Source organism: Papio anubis, chromosome 15, assembly GCF_008728515.1.
Source record: "Papio anubis isolate 15944 chromosome 15, Panubis1.0, whole genome shotgun sequence".
Lineage (NCBI taxonomy): Eukaryota > Metazoa > Chordata > Mammalia > Primates > Cercopithecidae > Papio > Papio anubis.
In genome coordinates this window covers 79,522,132-79,546,822 of record NC_044990.1, presented here as the reverse complement: position 1 = coordinate 79,546,822, position 24,691 = coordinate 79,522,132, and the positions used below count along the sequence as shown (strand labels likewise).

General features: G+C 38.4%; 1 protein-coding gene across 6 annotated transcripts in view; it reads left to right on the top strand.

Annotated features, from left to right (window-relative positions):
- NALCN (sodium leak channel, non-selective) overlaps positions 1-24,691 on the top strand; it is a 342,682-nt gene that overhangs the window by 268,548 nt on the left and 49,443 nt on the right. For 4 of the 6 annotated variants that reach the window (XM_009192178.4, XM_009192179.4, XM_009192180.4 and 1 more), the window contains 6 exons: positions 4,706-4,779; positions 12,700-12,786; positions 18,795-18,896; positions 19,335-19,404; positions 22,214-22,305; positions 22,394-22,516. In XM_009192178.4, the coding sequence (XP_009190442.1) occupies positions 4,706-4,779; positions 12,700-12,786; positions 18,795-18,896; positions 19,335-19,404; positions 22,214-22,305; positions 22,394-22,516 (548 nt within the window). The remainder of the gene's footprint in view (positions 1-4,705; positions 4,780-12,699; positions 12,787-18,794; positions 18,897-19,334; positions 19,405-22,213; positions 22,306-22,393; positions 22,517-24,691) is intronic. The other 2 variants (XM_021929744.2, XM_003914045.4) reach the window with 1 other exon arrangement.

Sequence of the window (24,691 nt, the reverse complement as noted above, 5' to 3'; positions counted from 1 at the left end):
ATAATGTGACTTAGAGTAAGATTGGTAATTAACATGGACTGAAATCCATTAAACATCAAATATGTTTAAATCTTGAGTTCATCATGACATTTTAAAAACAGTAATTGGTTACCTTGAGAGGATGATACAAAATCAATTAACCATATAAAATTAATAAGTAAAAGTCGATAATCAAGCATTTATCTTGGCTTTTCCATACCAATTTTGCTACTGGGTAACCAAATAATACAGGAGGGAAAGCACCTCATTATAAAACTGTCCCAACTAATAAAAATAAATGACAATTTTGCAAACTGAATGAAGTCAACGGATCTAAGAAATGAACATCAAGACCCGTAACATCACAAAAAGAAACACACACGCTCTGTTCCTTTCGGTGGAAGAATCTGATGCCACCTATGGCCTTGCCAAAGGGATGAAACCAGAGTCTGTCTGATGAAACCTCTGGAACCAGCTGCCAATTTTCAGGAAATAGAAGACAGAAGAACGTGTTGAACTGTACCAAGAGTGTACTTTCGGCAAAATCCAGACTCTCTTGGCTGGGTGCGGTGGCCTACTCCTACAATCCCAGCATATTGGGAGGCCACGGCAGGAGGATTGCTTGAGTCCAGGCATTTTAAGACCAGCCTGTGCAACATGAAGAAACCCCATCTCTTTTTTAAAAATATTACTTAGCTGTATGTGGTGGCTACTCAGCTACTCAGAAGGCTGGGACGGGAGGATCGCTTGAGCCCAGGAGGTCAAGACTGCAGTGAGTCATGATAATGCCACTGTATGCACTCCAGCCTGGGTGACAGAGTGAGACTCTGTAAAAAAAAAATCCAGACTCTCAAAAACTATAGGTCGAATGGCCCAGGTTTCTCTGTTTTAAGGGGAAAAAAGAGTAACATGTACATTAATTAGAAGACATTGCCAAAAAATCAGCAAGATTCATACATTGGAATGTCTTTCAGGTCCAAATTATTCAATCACAAATAACTCTATGGAAATTGAGTTGAAGTTTTGAATTACGTGTTAAAGTATATAATTCTGGAAACGTGTTTTACCTTAGAAGTTCAAGACTTTAAAAATATCTCTATATTGTTGATAATTTAAATTTAATTTACTTGTTTTGAGTTATTAATCCTGTCAAATAATTGTTATCTGAGGCAGTTGGATGTTTTCAGTTTACAAACAAAACCAAAGAAAATCTTTTTCAATGAATCTTTGACTTTTTTCAAAGTAAACTCGTCGTAATTACATCATTCATCTCCTTCCTTTGTATTCCCACATCTCTGATATGTTTAGATCCAGAATTAGCAATTACTCCTTTCATAGCCGTAATTTACAATTTCAGATCTGAAATTACTTATCATGAAATGGATCTCTGTATTCTTTGTTTTGCTAATTATTTCAGGTGATTGTCAATAGCTTTTAGAGCCAGAAGAGGGCACTGCAGAGCAGTGTAGCTCTGAGTTTTTGCGGCTAGCACAGTCTAAGAATGCCCTTTGCCAAAAAAATGTGCAAAGCTTTACTATAGAAGTAAGAAAATAAGAAGGGAATAACTAGATAATCACTATAGGCTTTCTTTATTTAGTAGAAAAAAACAAAGTATGTAACCATCTAAATACATATCTAGGACATCAAATATAATATCAAATATATATATATGTATAAATAGATGAAAGAAGACATATATATGTATGTGTGTGAGTCCTTTCCTTCTTTTAAGAACATCCCAAAGGCCAGGTGCGGGGGCTCACACCTATAATCCCAGCACTTTGGGAGGCCGAGGTCGGTGGATCACTTGAGGTCAGGAGTTCGAGGCCAGCCTGGCCAACATGGTGAAACCTCGTCTATGCTAAAAACACAAAAATTAGCCAGTGTGGTAGTGCGTGCCTGTAATCCCAGCTAATGGGGAGGCTGAGGCCACGAGTATTGCTTGAACCCAGGGGGCGGAGGTTGCAGTGGGCAGGGATCACGCCACTGCCCTCCAACCTGGGCAACAGAGTGAGACTCTGTCTCAAAAAACAGAACAAAACAAAACAAAAGAACATCCCAAAGCTAAATCTGATGTTTCTCTGTTGCAATATTTATTCTCCTGCTACCTCTGGCTTTAGTTATAAAAACAGTTCTCAAGTACTCCCTTGTGTGGATTAATACTGTATTTTGTCTTAGATCAAGTTCAGGACAAAGGCCATTTAGTAGCCTTTTAGCAATCTTGTTCAGGGCAGAAATCATTTAGGCAATAGTGTACCAGGTATTATCCCAAAGGTTTTTCCTAACATGAAATTGCAGGGGCAGTAGATAAGTGACTGGATTCAGACTCTCATCTTCCACTGAGGGAAAAACAACTAACACATGTCTTTGTCCTTTCAAGACGAAATAAGAGTTGTGGGATCTGGAGGCCTCTCTTAAAACTCACTGTCACAGGGCCTCTGTGCCTGGGTCTGCCTCAGGACTATGTGTGTTCTTAGGTGTCTAAAGAGCAGATGCACCATGATGATGGGACCACCAGCTGAGTCTTCCATCTCCAAAAGCAGCTCCAAGCAGCTTTCCTTAGGAGCTGAGCTTTCAACTCAGAGAGGTTAAATCCATGCCAAAAGTCAACTCTTGGCCAGGCACCGTGGCTCACGCATGTAATCTCAGCACTTGGGGAGGCTGAGGTGGGTGGATCACAAGGTCAGGAGTTCAAGACCAGCTTGGCCAATATGGTGAAACCCCGTCTCTACTAAAAATACAAAAATCAGCCGGGCCTGGTGGTGGGCACCTGTAATCCCAGCTACTCGGGTGGCTGAGGCAGGAGAATCGCTTGAACCTGGGAGGCAGAGGTTGCAGTGAGCCGAGATTGCGCCACTGCACTCCAGCCTGGATGACAGAGCAAGACTATCTTAAAAAAAAAAAAAAAAAAAAAATTATGCCAAAAGTCAACTCTTTCAGGAGGGGAGAAGTAGGGAAGTTTCACGATTTATCATTGGAAATAGCATATATGTGCTACCAAGAAAATGGAATTTCCAAATGGATGGTATCCACTCTTGTCTCCTTGTCCACACATTAATTTTTCTCCTAAGAATTCTCGTGAATCATGAAACCAATTCAGTTTTTTCATTTTTGAACAGAAAAATGAATGAACCAACTTTCCTCATGAGGGGGAAATTGCCAGTATGTTCAGTGATGCTGATCTTTATTACATATTTGCTGTAAAATATGAAAAGTGGATTGCTAGTTTTGATGTTATCCAGGTTATCATTTGTGACTAAAAAGACCTGTTTGTTACTCTGGTTCTTCTCCACTATGGCTTTATGAACACATTGGTTGACATTATAGCATTTGTTCACAGCTTTGTTTGTAGAATGGGGTGCTGTGAGTTTGTACCTCCACATACCTAACCCTTGTTGAAAAGAAACTAACTGGGTGGTCTATTTTTACTGAGTACAGAGTTTTCTGTCTTCCGAGGGTTTTCTTTCCCCGCTCAACTTTGAAACACAGGATGCCCTGGAGGGCTTCTTGCCTGGTTTCAAGATCTGGCTAGCACAGCACTTATACAGGTAGTTTGCACCAAATTAACTTGCCCTGTGCACACATGTCCACTTCAGTCCTTCACCCAGCGCCGCCTTTGCCTCTAGGACCCTTAGCCTTCCTTCAAGACCCAGTATAACCTCCACTTTTTCAGTGAAGCCTTTGCTGACTAGTCCAGACTCGCTGTTCCACCTCAAAGAGCTCCAGCCCCTCTCATTTGTTTTTTCTCTTCTACGTATCATCTAGCGCTGTGCCATCTACTGCACTGTACTTGTCACTGATGATCTCATGTGTCCTACCCTCGTCTTCCTATCTAGGCTATTCCCTACTAGAAACCAAGAACTCCAAATTCTATTTACCCTAAATCTCCTATGGTCACTAATACCATGCTAAGTACTCAGTAAATCTAATCTATTAATCTATTGATCAAAATGAACAAGTTTCAATTACTATCTTCAGTCTGACTACTGGAGTTACACTTTCCAGTTGTTTATTATTTGTTCTAGTTATTTATTATTGTAAATCTATTTATTATGTATTATTATGAGAACATAATGGCCCATGTCCCTGTTTTCTCTTTGCCCTTCTTCTGCCTGCTCTAACTCCTTGTACGCCTTCCACCAATCTAACATCTGCAACTAGTAAGCCACACAGAACTGACCTTGGGGAGTGTATCTTTGAATTTATAGTCAGCATCCAGGATGGTTTTCTCCTTAGTTCTCTTCTCTGGAGTGATTTTATCATCACCAACTAGGAAGCAAGCTTGAATGCCTGTTTGGTTCATTCCCCATGCCTGCAAGCAAAGCAACTCCTAAACTCATTGTTCAGATTAGTGTGAGATTCCAGGCCAAGAACCTGCAGCAGACATAATATGGATTAGAGAACAATGCACTAATCAAAGACAAATAAGGAGTCCAGTATGAGAGTCAATATTAAAGTCTTTGGAAACTGAAAAGTTTATTCAGACGAAGGCCATTATCAGAGTGAGGCACAGCCAATGCACCACCCGTGGCTGGGACGTGGCGCCCCACAAGTTTGTTCATGGTACTACCCAAATAAAAGTAAAAATAGAATCGTCAGTCGTATGATGATGTTTTAGCAAAAGATATTCATGTTTCATGTTTTAACAATGTCATCTATTGAATGATTTGACAGTATATTATTTCTTAACATTCCATAACTAAAGTCATACTTTTATCATTTTCAGCTTCGCAAGTCTGTTTTCAGCATCAGGGCAAGGAACCTTCTAGAAAAGGAGACCGCAGTCACTAAAATCTTAAGGTAACACCAATTAATATTGACACATATTTAAACACAAGTGGGATTATATTAAATAAAAAACAGCTTTTTGAAAAATGAATTAATGTTCTGGGCCTCAGCATATACTTTCTGCCAGAAAGTAGATTTGAGTATCTATATACTTATAAATAATATAAAAGACATTATTAATGTCATTTCTAAAACTATATATATTTTATTAGCTCATTAGGCCTTTCTTTCAAGTATTTAAACATAAATGATAAGTATAAACATTGGCCAAAAGGTGAAAATAACTTACTGTTATTTTTAACAGTTTTATATCTTTTGTGATATGTAAAGGAGAAATCACAATCTGAAGGATAAATGGTGAAAGAGCAAACGCTTTCATTATAGTTCATTACACTATTAAGAACACATCTATTAAAAATCTGGAAAGAATAAAAAGTATACCCATCTTAGAATGCCTATGAAAACATATACTTTTCATGCTACTTTCTAGAAGATACCCTGAAATGAAGTATCAATGAGAAAATTAAGCAACCCGCTTGAGTATTTTATAAGACGGTATGTTATATTATAGAGTAGCATGATGAGTATAAAAACACATAAGCATTTGGAATATCATGTTTTGGTACATATATTACATAGACATGTGTAAATGACACAACTCAAGATTGGGAGCTGGAGGTAGGATCGCTCGCAAGGCGAGTGGACAGATTCATGCCAGGAAGTCCCCTGCAAACCTGTGGTGAGTGGTAAGGAGTTCTAGCTCCCCTCTACTAGCTTCATTACTAGGTATAGACATTAAAGCTTTCTCTCCAGATGCATGTTACTATAACTTGGAAGACTGTGTGAGGAAATAAAGCTTAGTATATATGATCTTTAAAACTATTCTAACTTTATAATACTACCTAAAATTTGTGTGCAAATAAAATTCCTAACTAATCAAGACAGTGTTTCTCTCTATATTAGCTGGCATTCATGCATAGAGTTAAGTTTGTGTTGGAGTAGCTGTTATAAGATGAAAATAAGTATTTCTAGGGCTTGTGTATTATCACCACAAAATGTGATGAGATAAACAGACAAGGTCTCATCGAAATAGACAACCTGCCTCCCAACTTAGGCTTGCTCCTGACTGGCTGGTAACTCCATCCTGGTATTACTATCAGATCATGCAGTGAGACTGGCCTTGAACCACACATGTTACATCAGGATCATGATTCCAGCTACATGTACACCAGACAAGTTCATGGGTAGGGCTCTACAGCAATGCTGATCCACTCACTAAAAAGAGAAATTCACCCTCAAGCCAGAAACTACCTACAAGGACATCATAATTCTTAGTCTGCATTGAGAATCTGCCTGCCAAGTCAGGAACTACAGGGACCTTACTCATCTTTCCAGAGCCACTGCCTTGCAGTATAAATGGGCCTTCTGTGTCAATGAGTTCCCAGAGACTTTCTGAGGCAGATGCAGAAACAGATACTTGCAAGGAAGCTATTTCCAGACCTCATCTCCCTAGGAACTCTTTCTTAAAACTGATCTGTCACTTTACCTTTTTCACCCTCCTGTCCTTATTTACCCCTCTCTCAGTTTACAAAAGAAAAGTGAAACTCTCACTCATCCAGAAACTATGGTGTGTATTAATCTGGGATGTAAAAATCCTCTGGATTGCCAAGCAAAAAGACTGTTCCCACCTGGCTTTCTCCAAAAAGAGGGTCCCATGGGGCCATGCCTTATTATTTATCCAGGTAACCATGGGGCCATGCCTTATTATTTATCCAGGTAACAATTTTATGGATAACTTCCTTCCCAAAACTATCTACCTTAGAGTTAGGCCTTAGAAACAATGTGATTGTCACAAGGGCATGTGGTTACATGTTGTTTGAATTGAAAAATAAAGTCAGACTTTTTCTGACAGATTCAGCTGATTGGTTCAACAGTGAAAACTGATTTAATAAGCGCCCAATGAATTGAATAGATTGGATGGCTAAGAGTCTCCAATTTATTCTCAAAATTATTTTCAAGCACAAACACAATAATTACTAGAATTGCTAGAAATTACATTCTTCTATTTAACATGATACAAGAGGAATATAGTTGCTCATTTTTAAATATACAGAAGTGTTTTTGTTTTTTCAATTATATAATGCACATGAGCAATATTTTTTTTTTTTTTTTTTTTTTTTTTTTTGAGTCAGAGTCTTGCTCTGTCACCCAGGCTGGAGTGCAGTGGCGCAATCTCGGCTCACTGCAAACTCTGCCTCCCAGGTTCACGCCATTCTCCTGCCTCAGCCTCCCGAGTAGCTGGCGCCTGCCACCACGCCTGGCTAATTTTTTGTATTTTTTAAGTAGAGACAGGGTTTCACCATGGTCTCGATCTCCTGACCTCATAGTCCACCCGCCTCGGCCTCCCAAAGTGCTGGGATTACAGGTGTGAGCCACCACGCCCGGCCTATGAGCCATATTTTTAAGACTATCAGGAAATATAGACCCCTCTAACTTGCTCAACAATAGCGTAGTTTAGGGGATACTCAACAGCCAATAATACTTTACTACAGCCCAGCATACTACAAAATGAGAGGCAGCGCCCTAAAACTACCTGAGCTATATCACCTTGTGAAACTCAGGAAATAAAAAGCCATAATTTGAAAAAACAAAAGACCTTAGAATTTTTTAAAATACCAATTTGATTTTGGAAAGCCATTTTGCTTTTTGTTCTGTGCGAATGGTTTCTTCATTGCTTCTACACTAGTTTCTGCATGAATTAAGGGCAAGTGCAAAAACTCAAACTGATATTTTAGGAATGCTTATCTTTTCACCACTAATTGTAGTAATAGTAATGGCCATGATACCATACCTTCATTATAATGTGATCCATCAGTTAAAAAGTCAAGAATAGATTGGGTCCATGTCAGTGAGTGTTTGTATCGTTTTATACTGTTTTTCAAGGAACAATAACAGCTAAAAGGAAAAAGAAGAGGGGGAAAAAGAATTTTTTTTTACAAAAAAAGGAAAATAGTTGCAGTAACCTCGGGACAATTGCTTTGAATAACCTTCCACAAAATTGGGAAGGAGAAAAAGCTCTCCACCACTTTATCAGTGTCTTTTTACTGCCTCTAGAGACTCCTCTCTCCTAGGCTCCAACCTTGCTGTCCATTAAACTCTGCCAGGGTTCCTGGATAACTTAGCAGTGGGGTCTCCCAGGACCATTTGCATTTTGAAAGAAGGCTTTTAAAAAATGAAAGGGCTTTTAAGACAAAGAGGATGCAGATTCCATCTTTGAATAGATGGGTCTACCTAGATATAAATAAAAGAAGTCTGGCAGAGACTGCCGTTTTAGTGTTCTATCCCTCTTAACTTTCTAGGTGTTTTTATTTTCATAGAATTATTGTCTTTAGTCTTATCCAAGAGGTTCATCGCCAGGGAGGTAAGTAACAGCAGTATAGGGAGGCTTGAAAAAGAGACCTGAGCTAGATCATTGTGGCAAACATCACAGGTTGACATTCGTCCTAATTTGTGTGCAGATAGAGATAAATCACAAAAACCTTAAATCCAGAGTGATATAAGAAGTGTAAGCTTTTATGAAGTATTAGCGTATTGAGATAACTTTCCAAAAAATAACAAATATTTGGGAAAAAATAAAGCAACTCCTTGACTTAAGGTTTCTGGAGGCCTGGCTGTGTAAACAGGCAATTAATTTCAATTGTCAACCCTCTTGTCCATTCCATGGGAGCTAGGAGGAGGCGATATTCAGGGCCCTTCCAGTTCTACTGTAGGATACTGGACTTGGTGTTAAATCCCCCTTGACTGGCATCAAGCTTCTCTGTAACATTGAACAACTCACTAACCTGACCCTCAGTTTTCTGATCTACCTTAAAAAGGTTGTCTGAATAATCTATTGACCAAGCAAAGTGAAATTTAATACTTATTCCAGTAAAGGAAACTGCCACTTTGTTTTCATAATGTCTCAGAAGGGATAGGTCAGAGGTGGATATATGTAAGGTTTTGGGTTTGGGTTTCAGTGTTTGGAGGATGGAGGTCTATTTGAGATTGGGCAGAATTCTTGGTATGAGTTGAGGAGTATTGAAGATGCCTGATGTGGACAAGTAATAGTTACTGTTCTGAAGATGGCAGTGCTGTGGTTGAGGACCAGGAAGGGAAAGTGACTTGCCTGGTGCCTCTCCACTGCTTTCCATGTTCTTTCCCTCGGCTTTGGTTCAACATCTGAGTAATCCATTCTTTACAGGGAGTTTGCCCTTCTGTTTTCATTCTCCTTCTTGACTTGGGTGATCTAAGAGAAGAAAAGCAAATGGTGACCTTATGATGTCCTCTTCACATATGAAATTTATTTTTTTGTGTGTGCCTTTTAGATTTTTAACCAGACACAACTGTAACAAACAAATACAACTGATTTTTATAGTGTTTTTTTTTTTAAGTTTTGGATTGATCCCCATTGGGTAGAGTCTTGACAAAACATCCTAATGAATACCAATTATTTGTATGTGACTAGCTTGACCAGTTGAGTGACCTATTGTCTGGAGAAACGGGTTGGTTGGCCCAGCAGTCTATAGTTCAGATAAATGAATTTGGAGGAAGTGCCTGAAATCAACAATGAAGTTGCTGACTGGTTAACAGCTTTACCTTCCTGGACAAGTCAAGTCATATTGATGCAGAGCCCTCAGCTCTCAGCCCTGGAAATTAAGCTGGAGAGCTGCCAGGGGTCTTAGTTCTCAGGGGGGACCCACATTTCCAAATATCCATCTTCCATTTGAAACAGGATCCACATTATTCTAGCAGAAAGTATGTTATATACATTACTATGAACAGGAAATTCCAGCCCACAGAGGAAGAAGTCTTTCAGAGAGGAAGGGCCCTAGAGCCTGAGGTATGTGATTCACAGGTAGAATCACCCATTTCTATGTATAATCATCTTTAATTCATGTTGTTGTACTTTTTAAAATTAATTGATGTTTTGAGAAATAGAAATGAATTTTTAATATATTTTAGAACTCTTTGATGAGAAAAAAAAAAAGTGGGCCATTTATACAGAACTTGAGGCTACCGGCCCATGCTAAAATGCAGATGATTCACTTGGCACAAACAGGCATCTGTGTCATTGTTTTATAAGACTTATCTGAAGAGGACTGTGAGAGAGAGGATGTTCCACTACCTGAATTATAAAATCCAAGATTGCTATTAAATTTGTTGTTCTGACTTAGACTATATCATTCAGCTCCACTAAGGAAAGCTTCTTTTCAAAAGGCAGTGACCTTTTCTCTGCATCAGGCGAAATCAAAAACAAATAGCAATGTGCTTTCAAAAGCGTCACTACCTTTGTTGAGATTTCCTCTCATTCAAAGCCCTGAAATTGAGCAGAAATGCATTATCATTCCTGCAAGGCTGAATGAATAGAGAAATGTCAAAATAATTAAACATTTTACATTATTTTAGAAAGTTCCATCTTTTTGTGGTTGGCCATGAGTACCTCCTTAGCGAGGACCGTATCTTTATAACCTTTCGAATGCTCAGTCTCACATGATGTTTGCATTCTGACGTTTGGTTTTATAACGTAACTTTCTTTACTATGCACTTATATTAATAATTGTTTAAGTCTTAAGGAATAGTCCTTAATGCTACTTAATACAGAAATTAAATGGATTTAATAAAAGACATAGAGTTAGTATTTCTCTTATTCATCATTTTAAAAGAATCATTTAATGACTATAAATACAATATACTACTTACATATATAAAAAATCACTATGTATTTATTAATCTGCAGTTATGTAAATGACATTAGCTGGATTTCTTTCCTGAAAGAAAGTGCCCCTAAGAATTCACGCATTCACTCAAGAAATATCTCTGTAGTGTCTTTCACATGCCAGGCATTTCACACCATTTGCTTTTTCCCATTTGGAAAGTTCTCCTTTCATAATTATTGTTCCATAGGTTAGCCAGCTATTCAGCAACTTTGGATAAGGTCGTGTTATTTCTCTGCAGCTCTGCATTCTGGGCAGAACTAGCAAGACACCCTTTACGCTACTGGAAGGGCCCGAGTGCCTTACAGCGTCCCCTAGACCTTTGAGCTGGGCTTCTCAGTGGAAAGGCAAGGTGCTGGACTGACCCTACAGATGAGAGAAAGGACAGAGACCCTTGCAGCCTAGGGTTTGCGGCAACCCCTGAGATAGCAGCGATTTTTTTATTAGCATTTGGTATGAATAATCCCAAGTTTTAAGAAAATAGAGTATTGAAAATGAATGTCATAAATATTTATCTTTGTAATTCTATTAAGCCTGGCTGCTTATTGTTGGCTTTTTCTTAAGGTTTTCCTGACACTTAAAAACTCTAGTAGGTTAGTTGAAAGACTATTTGGAAATAAACTAAGTAGATAGACGAAAATTAACTGTATTCAGACAACCATAAACTAAGGAGACAAGATGTGTAGGCATATGTTTTTGCATAAAACATAAAATAGTAAATATTTAAAAGTGGCAAAATATAACTAAAACAAAAATAATATAAATACATTTTTAGATAGTACCTGATTTGTGGTAATCAAAATATATTTTATGAGATAGCATATGATTTATAGATTGTTTTTGGATAAACCCAAAAGTGATGATAATAGTGTTATGGATTAGAAGGGCTACTATTGAGTTTTACCAAACAGATGTGGGAGGATTTTTTTAATAGAGTATTTTTTGAACAGTTTTAGGTTTGCAGCAAAATACAGCAAAGGTACAGAGATTTCCCATGTACCTTCTGCCCCCACGCAGGCAGTCTCCCCAGCTATCAACATCCCCATCAGAGTGGTACAGTTGTTACAATTGATGAACCTACACTGTCACCTCACTATCACCCCAAGTCTGTAGTTTACACTAGGGTTCACTCCTAGAGTAGTACATTCTGTGGGTTTGAACAAATATATGAGGACGTATATCTACCATTATAATATCATACAGAGTAATTTCAGTGCTCTAAAAATCCTCTGCGCTCCACCTATTCATTCCTCCCTCCCCACAAACCCTGGCAACCAATGATCTTTTTACTGTTTCCACAGACATAGAAATGAACATAGAAATACATAGATATGTGTCTCCATAGACATGCATTGATGTTTATGGCAGCTTTATTCATAATTGCCAAAACTTGGAAGCAACCAAGATATCCTTCAGTAGGAGAATGGATAAGCAAACTATGGTACATCCAGACAGTGGAATAATTATTCAGCATGGAAAAGAAATGAGTTATCATCATGAAAAGACATAGTGTAAACATCAATGCATGCTACTGAGTGAAAGAAGTCAGTCTGAAAAGTCTACATACCATATGATTCCAGCTATATGGCATTCTGGGAAAGATAAAACTATGGAGACAGGAAGATATTTTAACAAGGTCTTTCTTTTGTTATTTTATCACCGGAGAGTAAAGTAGTAAAGAAAAAATGGAATACATATCTGCTGAAAATTGGCCAGTGCAGTTTCTGCAACATTTACAAAATCTCACTTCCTTATTGTAGTAAAAAGTTCAGCCTTTGCATTGTAATCTGCACATTTCTGAGTCAGTAGTTGGGTTACTAAATTTGAATCCCAGTGAATGATGCGGGGTTGCAGACATTTTTAATGCTGAAATTTAATAGATGCACTAAAGGCATGGATTTCTCATGAGTTAATTTTTCTTTTTTGTTTATAGTATGGGTATAAGTGCATAAGATAAAGACATTCAAGGTTTATTTTATTTTCTGCCTACAATGAAGTTCTGGTCGCCCATGTATTTACATGCCTTTCTATGAAAACATTTTTGTGAATAACACAAGATTGGGAAGAACTAACCCGCGGTTGCTATGAAAAAGCCAGATCCACTTACTCGGGACAGGGCTGACTCACAAAGGAGTGGGGTATCCACTAGGATAAAAATGCAGCTTTTTCCTCATCTCAGCAAGAGGCCATTACCGACGAGCTCACCCATTAGCATCCGCTGTTGTCTCTACTTGGGAAGATCACATTGTCACTCTAGTGGAGTCAGGTAAGAGCCATTTCCAGGAAATACTCATTATCTATTCTCTTAGTTATACAGTCATAGTTTTACATAATTACCACTGAAAGACCATTTTCCTGTTGTCTGCTAATGTGATTACATTACATTAACCAACCTCGGATAATACTTTCAAATGTATTACTTGTGGAGTTCAAGATTTGAGCAAAATCCCTCAAATGGAATGCTCTGCAAAGTTATACTGCCGTTCCTTCAGATGGTAATTACATTTAATACCAGATGGCATTGTGTAATCTAACTTTTCTATAATGAGTGAAAGTAATTCGAAGACTCATAGGCCTCTCCCTTTCATTACAGAATGTATAGGCTTTTCCCACACCCTTGTTCTGGGACATTAAGAAAGAAGACATGGAGACAAAGAAGAAACGAACCGGGGACCCCCTGCTACTGTGTCTATAAACAACTAGTGGTGTTTAAAGGCTAATAAAGCTCCAAAGATCTCTCTTATAGCCATAATCTTTGGGCCAATTTTAAAATATTTTAGATGGAGAAATGTCAAGAAAAATAGAGACAATTTCAAGACATGATTCTCTTTCCCCAACCTCCATAAAAGATTATATATATATATGGCTGTCATATAAGGAGCAATTGAAATTCCACAGCACAAAGGCAATGCAGGGGGAAAAAAAAGGATCAATCTTTCATTTTTTTTTTTTCCTCAAAGGCTTGGCAAGAAACCAGGGGTAATATTTTTGCAACTGGGAATGTGTGTTTGCTGAAGAATATTCCCACATTTGAATCATCCTCAGGGGTCCTCATCTTGTTTTACTTTCAAAGGTAGAGAGGGCATAACATTAACCCCAACTGGGAAAAGGAAAATGCCTCACTGTAATTCTCCTCCAGGGAACAGGAATAAAGGGATTACATATGCCTGCATAATGCAGAATTTCCTCACTCAGACAAGACAAAAGACTTCATTATTTTTCACCAGACACTTGAAGTCTTGTGCCTCCCAGTTGCAGAAGCCAAGGAGGCAGGCCAATATTTTATATTAAGCCACTAGATGGAGTTCCTAAAAAAGTGGCCTTCTAGTACTTGCCATTATGAAGAGATCTAGGGAAGATGTTAAGAACCTTGATACCTGACACTACCCAGTCTTTCCCCTAAGAAAAGTGAGACTGTCCCTGAAGATCACAGTATTTTTCCAGCACCATTAGCTTTGCTCTTACTCTGGATGACAAATAAATGAACATTTTCTTCCTGAAAACGTACCTCGTTTGTGCTTATGTGAGACCAAAAGGCATCTCAACCCTAATGAAAAATGAAAAGTGGCAAAATATAAACAAATGGAATATTCGAGTATTTCTCCTTCTGCGTAGGTCCATTACTTGGTAACTTTAAAGATGTATGCATCTCATTTCTTATATAAAATATTAGAAGTCTCAAATTTTGTAGTTATTCACTAGTGTGGCTTGCAAGTATTCGATTCCTATAAGAGGAGGTATATGGAGACCACGTTCCCAGCAACAGATCTGATCTCCAGTTAAAGGAATAGAAATAAGTTCACCTGCTACAGCCTGCTCTGCTTCCACGTTGGCTTTCAGGCTTCCGTAATAGCTTTCACATACAACGTAGAGAAAGATTTATGCATTTTTCAGTTGTAAGGTGCAATGTCTTTTTTTTTTTCATTACTGTCTCTTCTAGCGTAGGTATGCAGCCCATTATTCCTGAGTGGCATCATATTCTAACTTGAGATAAAATTAAGATTATTTAACTTGCCCCTTTCAAAAGTATATTTTAAACACATGCTGTTTTGTCCGTGATGATTTTCATGCTTCAGAAGCATGGAGTGATCAAAAAAGAAAATATTTGATCTTCACAGAATTTCAAGGTTCATTCATTCCACAAATATTTATTGAGCACCTACTGTGGATAAGAGCTGAGAAATAATCATGAACAATTGTAAAGACAATGCCTGCTCTCTTGGAGCTCTTTGGAGCATGGCATATGTGACGAATATAAAAGACCAAAGAAAATGGCATGGAGAGAATGAGGTTCCTCCTGGTAAAGACGAGACCAGAAAGGGAGGTTAGAGGGAGTCTAAACAGGGCTTTGTAAGCCACACTGCACATTAGGCTTAGTCTTTTTAAGGCAGTGATGGTAACTGCATTCGTGATCTATTGCTGCATGACAAATTACACCAAAACTGAAGTGATTTAAATGACACGTTTTTCATCTCACAGTTTTAGTCAGGAATCTGGGCATCACTTAGTCATGTCTCTGTCCAAGCTACATGCATTTGGACTTGAATGGGAAGAGCCCCACTCAGTCGCATGGTTATTAGTGGATTCAGTTCCTTGTGAGCTGTGATGTGAAGGCTTCAGGTCCAGCTGGTTTCATTCCTCCCCAAGGAGAACTCTCCACAGAGCACCTCACAAAATGCAGCTTGCTTCACCAGGGCAAGCAAACAAGAGGGCAAGAGCAAGTCAGCATGAGAGAGAGAGAGAGAGAGAGAGAGAGCTCTAGGAAGACAGAAGTCATAGTGTTCTGCAACCTCTCCCATTCTTCTGCTCCTTAACAGGAAGTCACTAAGTGCCACCCACATTCAAGGGGAGGGAAGTAAGTACCCAAGGGCGTGAAACCCAGGAGCCAGAGGTCATCAGGGTAATCTGAGAAACCTGCCTGCCACAATACCATTATGGACGTTCATTCCAGAGAACATTCGGTTTGGGATAACAATGCAGTATCTTTTCTGAGGGTGGAGGCATGGGTCCACAGTGGACATCACTATCAGTCAGAACACAAAAGACTTAGCTTCTGCTATTATCCTCTGCCAAACTTGCTGCTCAGTCCCCAGTGCTATGTAGAGTGTTATAACATCCACCATGACACAGGACAAGATACAACAGGAAATAATAGCAACTAAAATTCAAAGAAAGTGTTGATGTTTCCAAAGTGCTATCACATTCATAATCATCTTTACTTCTTCCAACTCCCTGTGAAGTCAGAAGGAAAGGCATTATTGTTCTCTACATTTTACATATGAGAAATGGAGGCTCAGAGAAAGCACATCACCTGTCTAAGGTCCCACAACTTATAAAAGCTGAAGTCAGAAGTGTGTGCTTCTAAAGCTTATGTTTTCTCAACTCATCTTCTCCATTAGGCTTCCAGAAAAAGGCAGAACTTTCCATCAGCAGCTGCACTGCAGGGTGGACTTCTTTGAACCGTGAGAGACTAGCAAGTTAGGGATGGGGTCACACAGTCCCCATGCACCTGATGCTACTCTCCCTACTCACCCCTCCCCACCTTTTCACTTACTCATTCTGTTCAGCAGGCAGCCTGAGGGCCAGGAACTGAACTTCCTAGGAATGGGAGGCTGAGTGATAAAGTGGTCCCTAATCACCTCACAGCCTAGTAAGGGGAATAACTAATGATAACAAAATGCCGTAAGCATTAAACAAGCTTGGTTAATAACATACTGTAGGAACATGGAGTATAAAACAAGTCATTTTTTTGTGCTTTCACATAGGTGAAATATTCATTTTTCATTTCATGTTACTTTTCAGAACCCATTTGTATCAGTCTGTCATTATATTGTGCATGTTAAAACACTATTTGGTATTTCATGGTTTGCCTTACTGTATATGCTTATCTATGGTAACATTGTATTTCCTTTAAAAATAATAAAGCAAACTTCTACCATCCTTTTGTATGAACCTGGGCACATTGGATTAGAGTACATGTAACCTCTTAGCAGGTATGATTGTGTCCAACTGAAGTTCATAGCTTTCTGGCAACACTGTTATTTTCCAAAATAGCAAAATTTCTTACATGGCCAAGGAAAGTGACAATGGCTTAGGCAGTACAAGGCTGTTTCATTATGCAGAAACATCCTATCGTGGGCATCTTTCTATACCTGTTTCAATGTCCAGGTCAGCTCCAGGCCAAAGGGTTATAAAACTTCCTTTCTATTCCCTTCCCTTGCTCCTGCATCTACCATCCAGTCTCAGGTTTATAACTTCCATCTGCTGTCCTTCCCTCATCCACCAGGAACCTGTGTGTGGCCAGTGGTCTCCTTGTATAATGGAGTGATATTTTTCAGAATGTTCTCTTTAGACATATTTATGCATCTGTAGAAAAGTTGCTTCATGCTGTAAATGAAAAATAATGATTATTTGGGGTTTGTTTCCAAGAATACATTTACATTCAGTGAATTTATATGGTTTTTCATGGATATTCACCATAATTATCTTCATCCACATTAAAAGCATTTTTAAGGACTTAAATATGACATATTTAATAAGTTCTTATATAATGTATTATTATATAATAAGTTCTTATATGATGTATTATTATATAATAAGTTCTTCTGTAATACGTGTTATATTTAAGTACTTAAAAATGCTTCTATTATACATGTATCATAAGCACTGCTATTTTAAGTGTGCTAAGCACATACAAATCCTTTTCTCAAAGATCTTAACTCTGAGACAGACAGTAATCATATTATTCAAAGCCATTCAACAAATGCATCTTAAGAAACATATTAAATATGAAAATTATATGTAAAAAATGACAGAATTATATGTTCAGGTGTTGAGCAAATAGAGTATCATTAGATTTGCATATGATAAAATCATTGCATTTTCAACCTGTGAGCTGTCTTTCAGAGCAAGCCTTTCTCTTCATTTTACCAATAAGGAAGTTGGGCCCAAAGATCACCCAACTGGTTCATAGCAATGTAACTTCTGGCACACAAGTCTTTTAATCCCTTGTGTTATTTTCTTGCCACTTACCAACTATCTCAAGGGAATTCCTGTCATTCCCAGTTGGAGAAAATTTTCTGGAGAATAATTTTTTTTCTCACCAAAATCGTTCATACCACAGGTGTTAGGCCACCCAGTTGTCTTCACTCATTAGCAAATCTGAAATTAACACAAGTCCAGTTATGGTCCAAAGAGAACATGTTTTTAAAAGTCTCCATGGTTTAAACAAGTGGTAACTGGTTACCAGTAAGCTGCAAGCTTCAGACTGAGGTTTCTGTAGGTAATAATTCCAAAAACTGTGTGCCTTTCTTTTTAGAACTGTGATTTTAAAAACAACACATAACATTTGCCATCTAAACCATTTCTAAGTGTACAGTTCAGTCATGTTAAGTATGTTTACATCGTTGTGCATAATTCCAGCTTTAGTTACTGCTCTTTATGACTCATTTTTGCTTCTAAACTTTATGTTTTCCTAAAGTTCTGCAAAATCTCCTTGGAACATATATTTCATCATTCCAGGAGCCTGAGTGGACAAATCCTTCCCAAAGGGCGTTTATTAGAAACCTTGTTTAAATTCAAAACCGACATCATGATTGCCTGTGTGTATGAGTCTGTTTTCATGCTGCTGATAAAGACGTACCTGAGACTGGACAATTTACGAAAGAAAGAGGCTGAATTAACTTACAGTTCCATGTTGCTGGAGAGGCCTCACAATCATAGCAGAACGTGAAAGGCACATCTCATATGGTAACAGACAAGAGAGCTTGTACAGGGAAGCTCCCCCTTTTAAAACCATCAGATCTGGTGAGACTAATTCACAATCACGAGACTAGCACAAGAAAGAGCTGCCACCATGATTCCATTACCTCCCACCGGGTCCCTCCCACAATACGTGGGAATCCAAGATGAGATTTGGGTGGGGACACAGCCAAACCCTATCACTGTGGGTAGGCTGGCCTTCCTTCTTATGGCCTCCTGATAGAAGCTCTACCATTATTTTTGGAGAGGAGGGAGGAGGCAGAAGGAGGAGGGGCAAGAGGGGAGCTTTCTGTTTATTTTCCAGCCGTTCTTCAAAGCCGTGACACTTCCGCTTTGTAAGTGTTCTTGACACAGAACGTAAAGTTCATTTTCCTTTATAATTATACGTTATTTGCTGTATTTTGTTTTCATTGGTGTTGCCTTTAAAATAATAAAAGTAATGAGCACTTATGTATTATTCATCTCAAGTGTACAAACCATGCATTTATCTTGGGCTCCTTTTTTTGTTCCTAGAGCTTGCACCCGACAGCGCATGCTGAGTGGATCATTCGAGGGGCAGCCGGCAAAGGAGAGGTCAATCCTCAGCGTGCAGCATCATATCCGCCAAGAGCGCAGGTAAATACTCGGAAAGACAGGGCTTCAGCGACTGTAAAAAAAGAGGGGGTTTTACAGGAAATGGTTGCTGTACACAGCCACCGCTGTCAGCCCTGGCTGCCAGACAGGCACGGCTGAGGAATCGAGTTCTATTTGCTGTTTGTTACAACAATGAAACACCTACTCAGATCCAAAGATTCAAAAACATCTCTACTTCACAATCCTTTTCCTTGGAGATGGCCAAATTCTCACTTTTAAGATCAGAAGGAAAAATTCTGAATTTTGTTAGATGGGATCAAAGACATTTGGAAAGAGTATAAGCTTCTGCTACGAAAAGAAATCATAGGCATTTGTGGTGTTGTAGCAGAAAAAGTGTTTTATTTTGAATTTACCATGGTCACTGCTTGAAAGGAGGGTTTGATCGTGAAATGTATTAACCAGTGACTGTGGTTGTTTTAGGTCACTAAGACATGGATCAAACAGCCAGAGGATCAGCAGGGGAAAATCTCTTGAAACTTTGACTCAAGATGTAAGTTGTAAGCAGTGCTTTGGATTTCAGAAGCGTGATTATGAAAATGTATTTAAATGACTGCTTAGACAGTGTCAGTGCCGGAGTCTTTCTGCCGCATTCGCATGTCTCCTTAAGACTTCATACCAGAGGGAATCAGGAAACTCAGGATATGAATTATGTAGCCAAGTACCAGAAGTAACTGTTAACAGCAGAAAACTCCAGTCATCCCACACAAAGCACATGTCTTAGTTAAAATTGTAACACAAAAGTGTCATATCAGTTGCATTTGACTTGAAATTAAAGACACTTTAAGCATTTTAGATAGGTTTGATTTGCATCATTGACTTTGAATATTCCCTAAGAATCAAATATTCTAGAATCTAGATCAAGGGTCTATAATTTCAGGGCTTTTATATGAGGAAGTGAAATTTTATTTCTAGAAGAATTTTTCTGTCAAAGACTAACTAGTATTTCCCAAGAAAGACTCTAGGCCATGTATTTATTTACTAGCTCTATAAATAGTTATCAAGTGTTTGTTATGTGCTGGGTCCTGTTCTAAGGAATGAGGAGCAGTGGGGAAATAGGATAGACTCAATGCCCTCCTGGAGCTTAAATTTTAGAATAGGAGACAGATGGTTCGTAAAAATATAAGGGAATTTCTGGAGTGATTTATTTTTATTTTCCATCATCTCTTCATTACTGTGACAGATTTGTTTTGTAATGTAAAGTGAAATGAAGTTATGTAAAGAAATCAAAGGTGGGGATTTGGGGGCTGGGAATTTTAGAGATGATGGTTATCGTAGACCCCTCTGCGTTATCCCAGAGACCCAAATGAAATGAAGGAGCCACGAAAAAAATGCATAGAAGCCAAGCGTTAGATGGCCCAGCAGCTATACCATGCAAAGATTACAGTGAAAGGAAAGGCATATTAAATAACTGTAATTATGAAGTCCTGATTAAAAGACAGGCCTTAGGTTGAATCTGGATGAACTGGCTAAAAAAGTAGTCTTGAATGTTCAGAGTCAAGGATGGCACTTGAGAAAGGAGGGCTAGCAAGAGAAAGTTAGCAAAGCCTTGGGGTTATTTTGTTTTTCTCTTTTTCACCACTGACCTCTTATTTCTTGAGTTTTTGGAGTGTTGGCCTACTACATCTGCTTTCATTCTTTAGACACTTGTGTGTTTTAGTCTGAGTAGATGGTTTTTATTAAGTGTTCCAGGCAAAATCAAGAGCTAGAAGTTAGCAATGAGAACGCCTGGTATCACCAGTACCCTATAGACATGGTTCTAGTTGGCACAAGATCTGTTACTGCCATGATTTTTAATATCCAGAGCTCTATCTGATTGGCTACCATATTGTTGACATGGAATTGCCATCAAATCCAACACATGGCCTGTGCACTTAGAATTGCAGAGTCAGCCATATTGCATGGAGAACATTTTCAGGTAAAAAGTCAAAGAGGCAACCCTCATTCAAAGCGCCATCAATACGTTTCAACCGAAATGTACAACCTACTTAAGAATCAAATCAGAACGTGTCTTTGAAAATAACGTGTTTAAACATAGACAGCAAAGGCCCTGTTTGAATAGTCTAAATGCCAGAGCTTACTTCTTCAGAGACTTCCTACCCTATCTTTCATCTAGAAGTAGAGCAAAAAAAGTAGAGCAAAAGTAGAGCAAAATCCATCTCCCACCTTCTCCATAGCAAAATGTCATGGGGTTCTGATCATTTCCAATAAATTCTTATAAGGTCTTTTCTCCCACAAAGGGGAGATTTAAATTAGAGAATTTTAACTTTTTCACTTATTCTGAATGAGAGCAGACACAGATAATTAAGTCTAAGGAGAGCTTTCTATAAAATCTACTGAGTTACTGGAACTCTGGCCCTGCACCTTCCATGGGGTCCATCTAAAGGGCTGTGAAGGGCCCGCATGGCCTGCTCACCTCTCTTAGATTTACCTACACTGGCATTCTGGCTGTTCCATGTGTAGACATGCCGGGCCTGCTCCCAGCTGTGGAAGAACACATGTCTGCAGCCCTACCACAACCTATACCCTCACATCCTTCTAGTCTTTCCTCAGATAGCACCTTCATATTGAGGTCTACCCTGACCTGTTCACTTAAAATCACAATCTTCTAGCCTGTGAATGCTTCTCTGTTCCTCTCACCCACTGTGATTTTTTTTAAAAATCAGATCACTCAGCATCCTCTAATATACTTATTTTGAATTATTTTTTATCTGTTTCCCACTTACTAGAACATCCTATGAGAACAAGGATATTTTGTTTCCACTTGCCATATCCCACACATTAGAACAGTGCCGGGCACATAATGGGATTTCAGTCAATATGTGCTGAATGAATTACTTTTCAGAGGAAAAAATACTCTTGCTATGAAGACTGTGGCCATTAAAGATATATATTTAATCGTATTATATATACTGTAAATTTACATATTTAATGTAAATATATACATTTAGTTTAAGTATACATATTTAATGTAAATATATACATTTAGTATAAATATACATACTTATTGTAAATATGTACAACTCATAGATATATATTTATTGTAAATATATAGTGTAAATATATTTATTGTAAATATACACATTTAGTGTAAATATACATATTATAACTATACATTTAGTATAAATATACATATTATAAAATATACATTTAGTATAAATATATGTTTAACAGTAAATATATATAATTAATATTTAGACTTTATATCGAGGGAGATAGTGGTTTTAATTTTTTTAACTGATAATATATTTTGCATTCAAAACCCTCCTATTTTAACATACCCCCTTTTAATTTATTTCTAGCATTCCAATACGGTGAGATACAGAAATGCACAGAGAGAAGACAGTGAGATAAAGATGATTCAGGAGAAAAAGGAGCAAGCAGAGATGAAAAGGTACAGGTTGCTGCAGTGTTCCATGGCTCTCATTTGGGAATGACAACATTTCCCTTAGCCTTATTCTCCCACGAATTTCTCCTCCAAGGAAAGTGCAAGAAGAGGAACTCAGAGAGAACCACCCATACTTCGATAAGCCCCTGTTCATCGTCGGGAGAGAACACAGGTTCAGAAACTTTTGCCGGGTGGTGGTCCGAGCACGCTTCAACGTGTAAGTAGTACACTTCATTTCAGCCAGGTGTTTGGCCTGAGCCATGCAAACAGCAGGGGTGTTGTCATATGAAGAAGAAGGAACATGTAATCCTAATGGGGTCACAAAATAAACTGTGGACTAATTAATCATGCTGCTCCTTTTTGCTGAACACCCGACCAGGTGGAAAACAAACAAAGGTCGCAAGTAGTTAACATTTATAGAAAACTCGCGTTGATAAAACACAATACAGCCATTTTTGTTTGTGCATTTTAGCAGTTTCCTGATACATTTATATCGGCATTATTAACTCCATATTTTATTTTGGAAATACTGAGACGAAAGGAGACTAAAGGACATGGTGAAATGAAGGTCATTGTCCATGTCTTCCATCAGGCTTGTAGTTTCTTTGTGGTAAAAATACCTCAATTGGTTTATTGGAGAATAATGTAAAGTTGACTAGTGCTTTCATTACCAACTGTTATATGAAGGAAACCCACTGTCCGCTGTCTCTACTCTACCAACATGGAAGAAATGTGTACGAAGCCATCAGTAGGGTGAATGCTGAAGACACTGTATTTGTGGACACCTAAGCCAAGTTTGACGGGCAACTAATGGATGAAATGGATTTTTGTCAAGCATACCTGTGTTAGTTCATTTTCATACTACTGATAAAGACATACTCGAGACTGGGTAATTTATAAAGAAAAAGAAATTTATTGGACTCACAGTTCCACATGGCTGGGGAGGCCTCACAATCATGGTGGAAGGCAATAGGCACATCTTACATGGCACAGACAAGAGAGAATGAGAGAGAAGTGAAAGCAGAAATCCCTCATAAAATCATCAGATCTTATGAGACTTATTGACTACCACAAGAACAGTATTGGGGAACCACCCCCATGATTCAATTATCTCTGACTGGTTCCCTCCTACAGCACGTGGGAATTATGGGAGCTACAATTCAAGATGAGATATGGGTGTGGACACAGAGCCAAACCATATCAGTACCTTTAAGTAAATATTCCGAAGACATTAAGAGTCATGGAGGAAATGAGAAAACTTTCCATGTTCCCATTATGTAGTTGAACTGTCCCTGATGCCATCATTTAAGTAAATTGATTTCTTTGTTATTAATTAGTAGCATATGATAATCGCTATCTATTATGGACTGAACTGTTCTCCCCCAGCAAAATCCATATAGTAGAGTCTGAACCCTCAGAACCTCAGAATGTGACTATATTTGGAAATAGGAATTTTAAACAGGTTAATTAAATTAAAATGAGGTCATTAGAGTGGGCCCTAATCCAATATGATTGGTTTCCTTATAAAAAGGGAACATTTGGACACAGACATATACAGAGAGAAGACCTTGCAAAGACACGTAGGGAGAAGACGGATGTCCACAAGTCAAGGAGACAGCCCTGGAACAGGGTTATCCCTCACAGCCCTCAGAAGGAACCAACTCAGCTGGTATCTTGATCTTGGATTTCCAGCCTCCAAAACTATGAGAAAATAAACTTACGTTGCTTAAGCCACCCAGTCTTAAGCACCAGTGGTACTTTGTTACAGCAGCTCAAGGAAACTAATACAAACTATTATAACATTTCAGGGATGGAAGAGACTTCAGGGACCACTCAGTGTCATTTGTGTGCCCCCTTCTTCAACAGAGGAGGACATTTAAGCGTGCAGAAGTTGAGGGCTTTGCTCAGGGACCCAGCTACTACCTGGCTGTCTCTTGATTGCCAGAGTATTGTTCTTTCTGCTTCTATAAAGACTTTCACAATTTAAAACAACTGAGTCATAATTATTAAAATCTTCCATGAGTTTTCAAAGTAAAGGAAGAAAATGCCAGTTTAGAGATCGATTTGATCACTTCTCGAAGTAGGTTTTTTATCTTGAATTATCCTGTTGGCTGCCTGCACCTTAACATCTCATGGCTAATTCTCCACTTCACTTAGTGTGGTGGAATTTCCCTTTTATCAGCAAGGCAGCTGATGTTGATTACAATTGATGAAGACTCTGTTGTAACTGGGGACACATACGCAAAGACTGTAAGCAATCTCGCTGACAGTGCTCACAGGCTTCCTGAAAGTAGAAACAATGAATCTCCCTTCCAAGAAATTCTAAATAATCATTCTACAACATCACAGTTAAATGCAGGAGGAAGAAGTCTATTTAAATTGTGGAGATTTA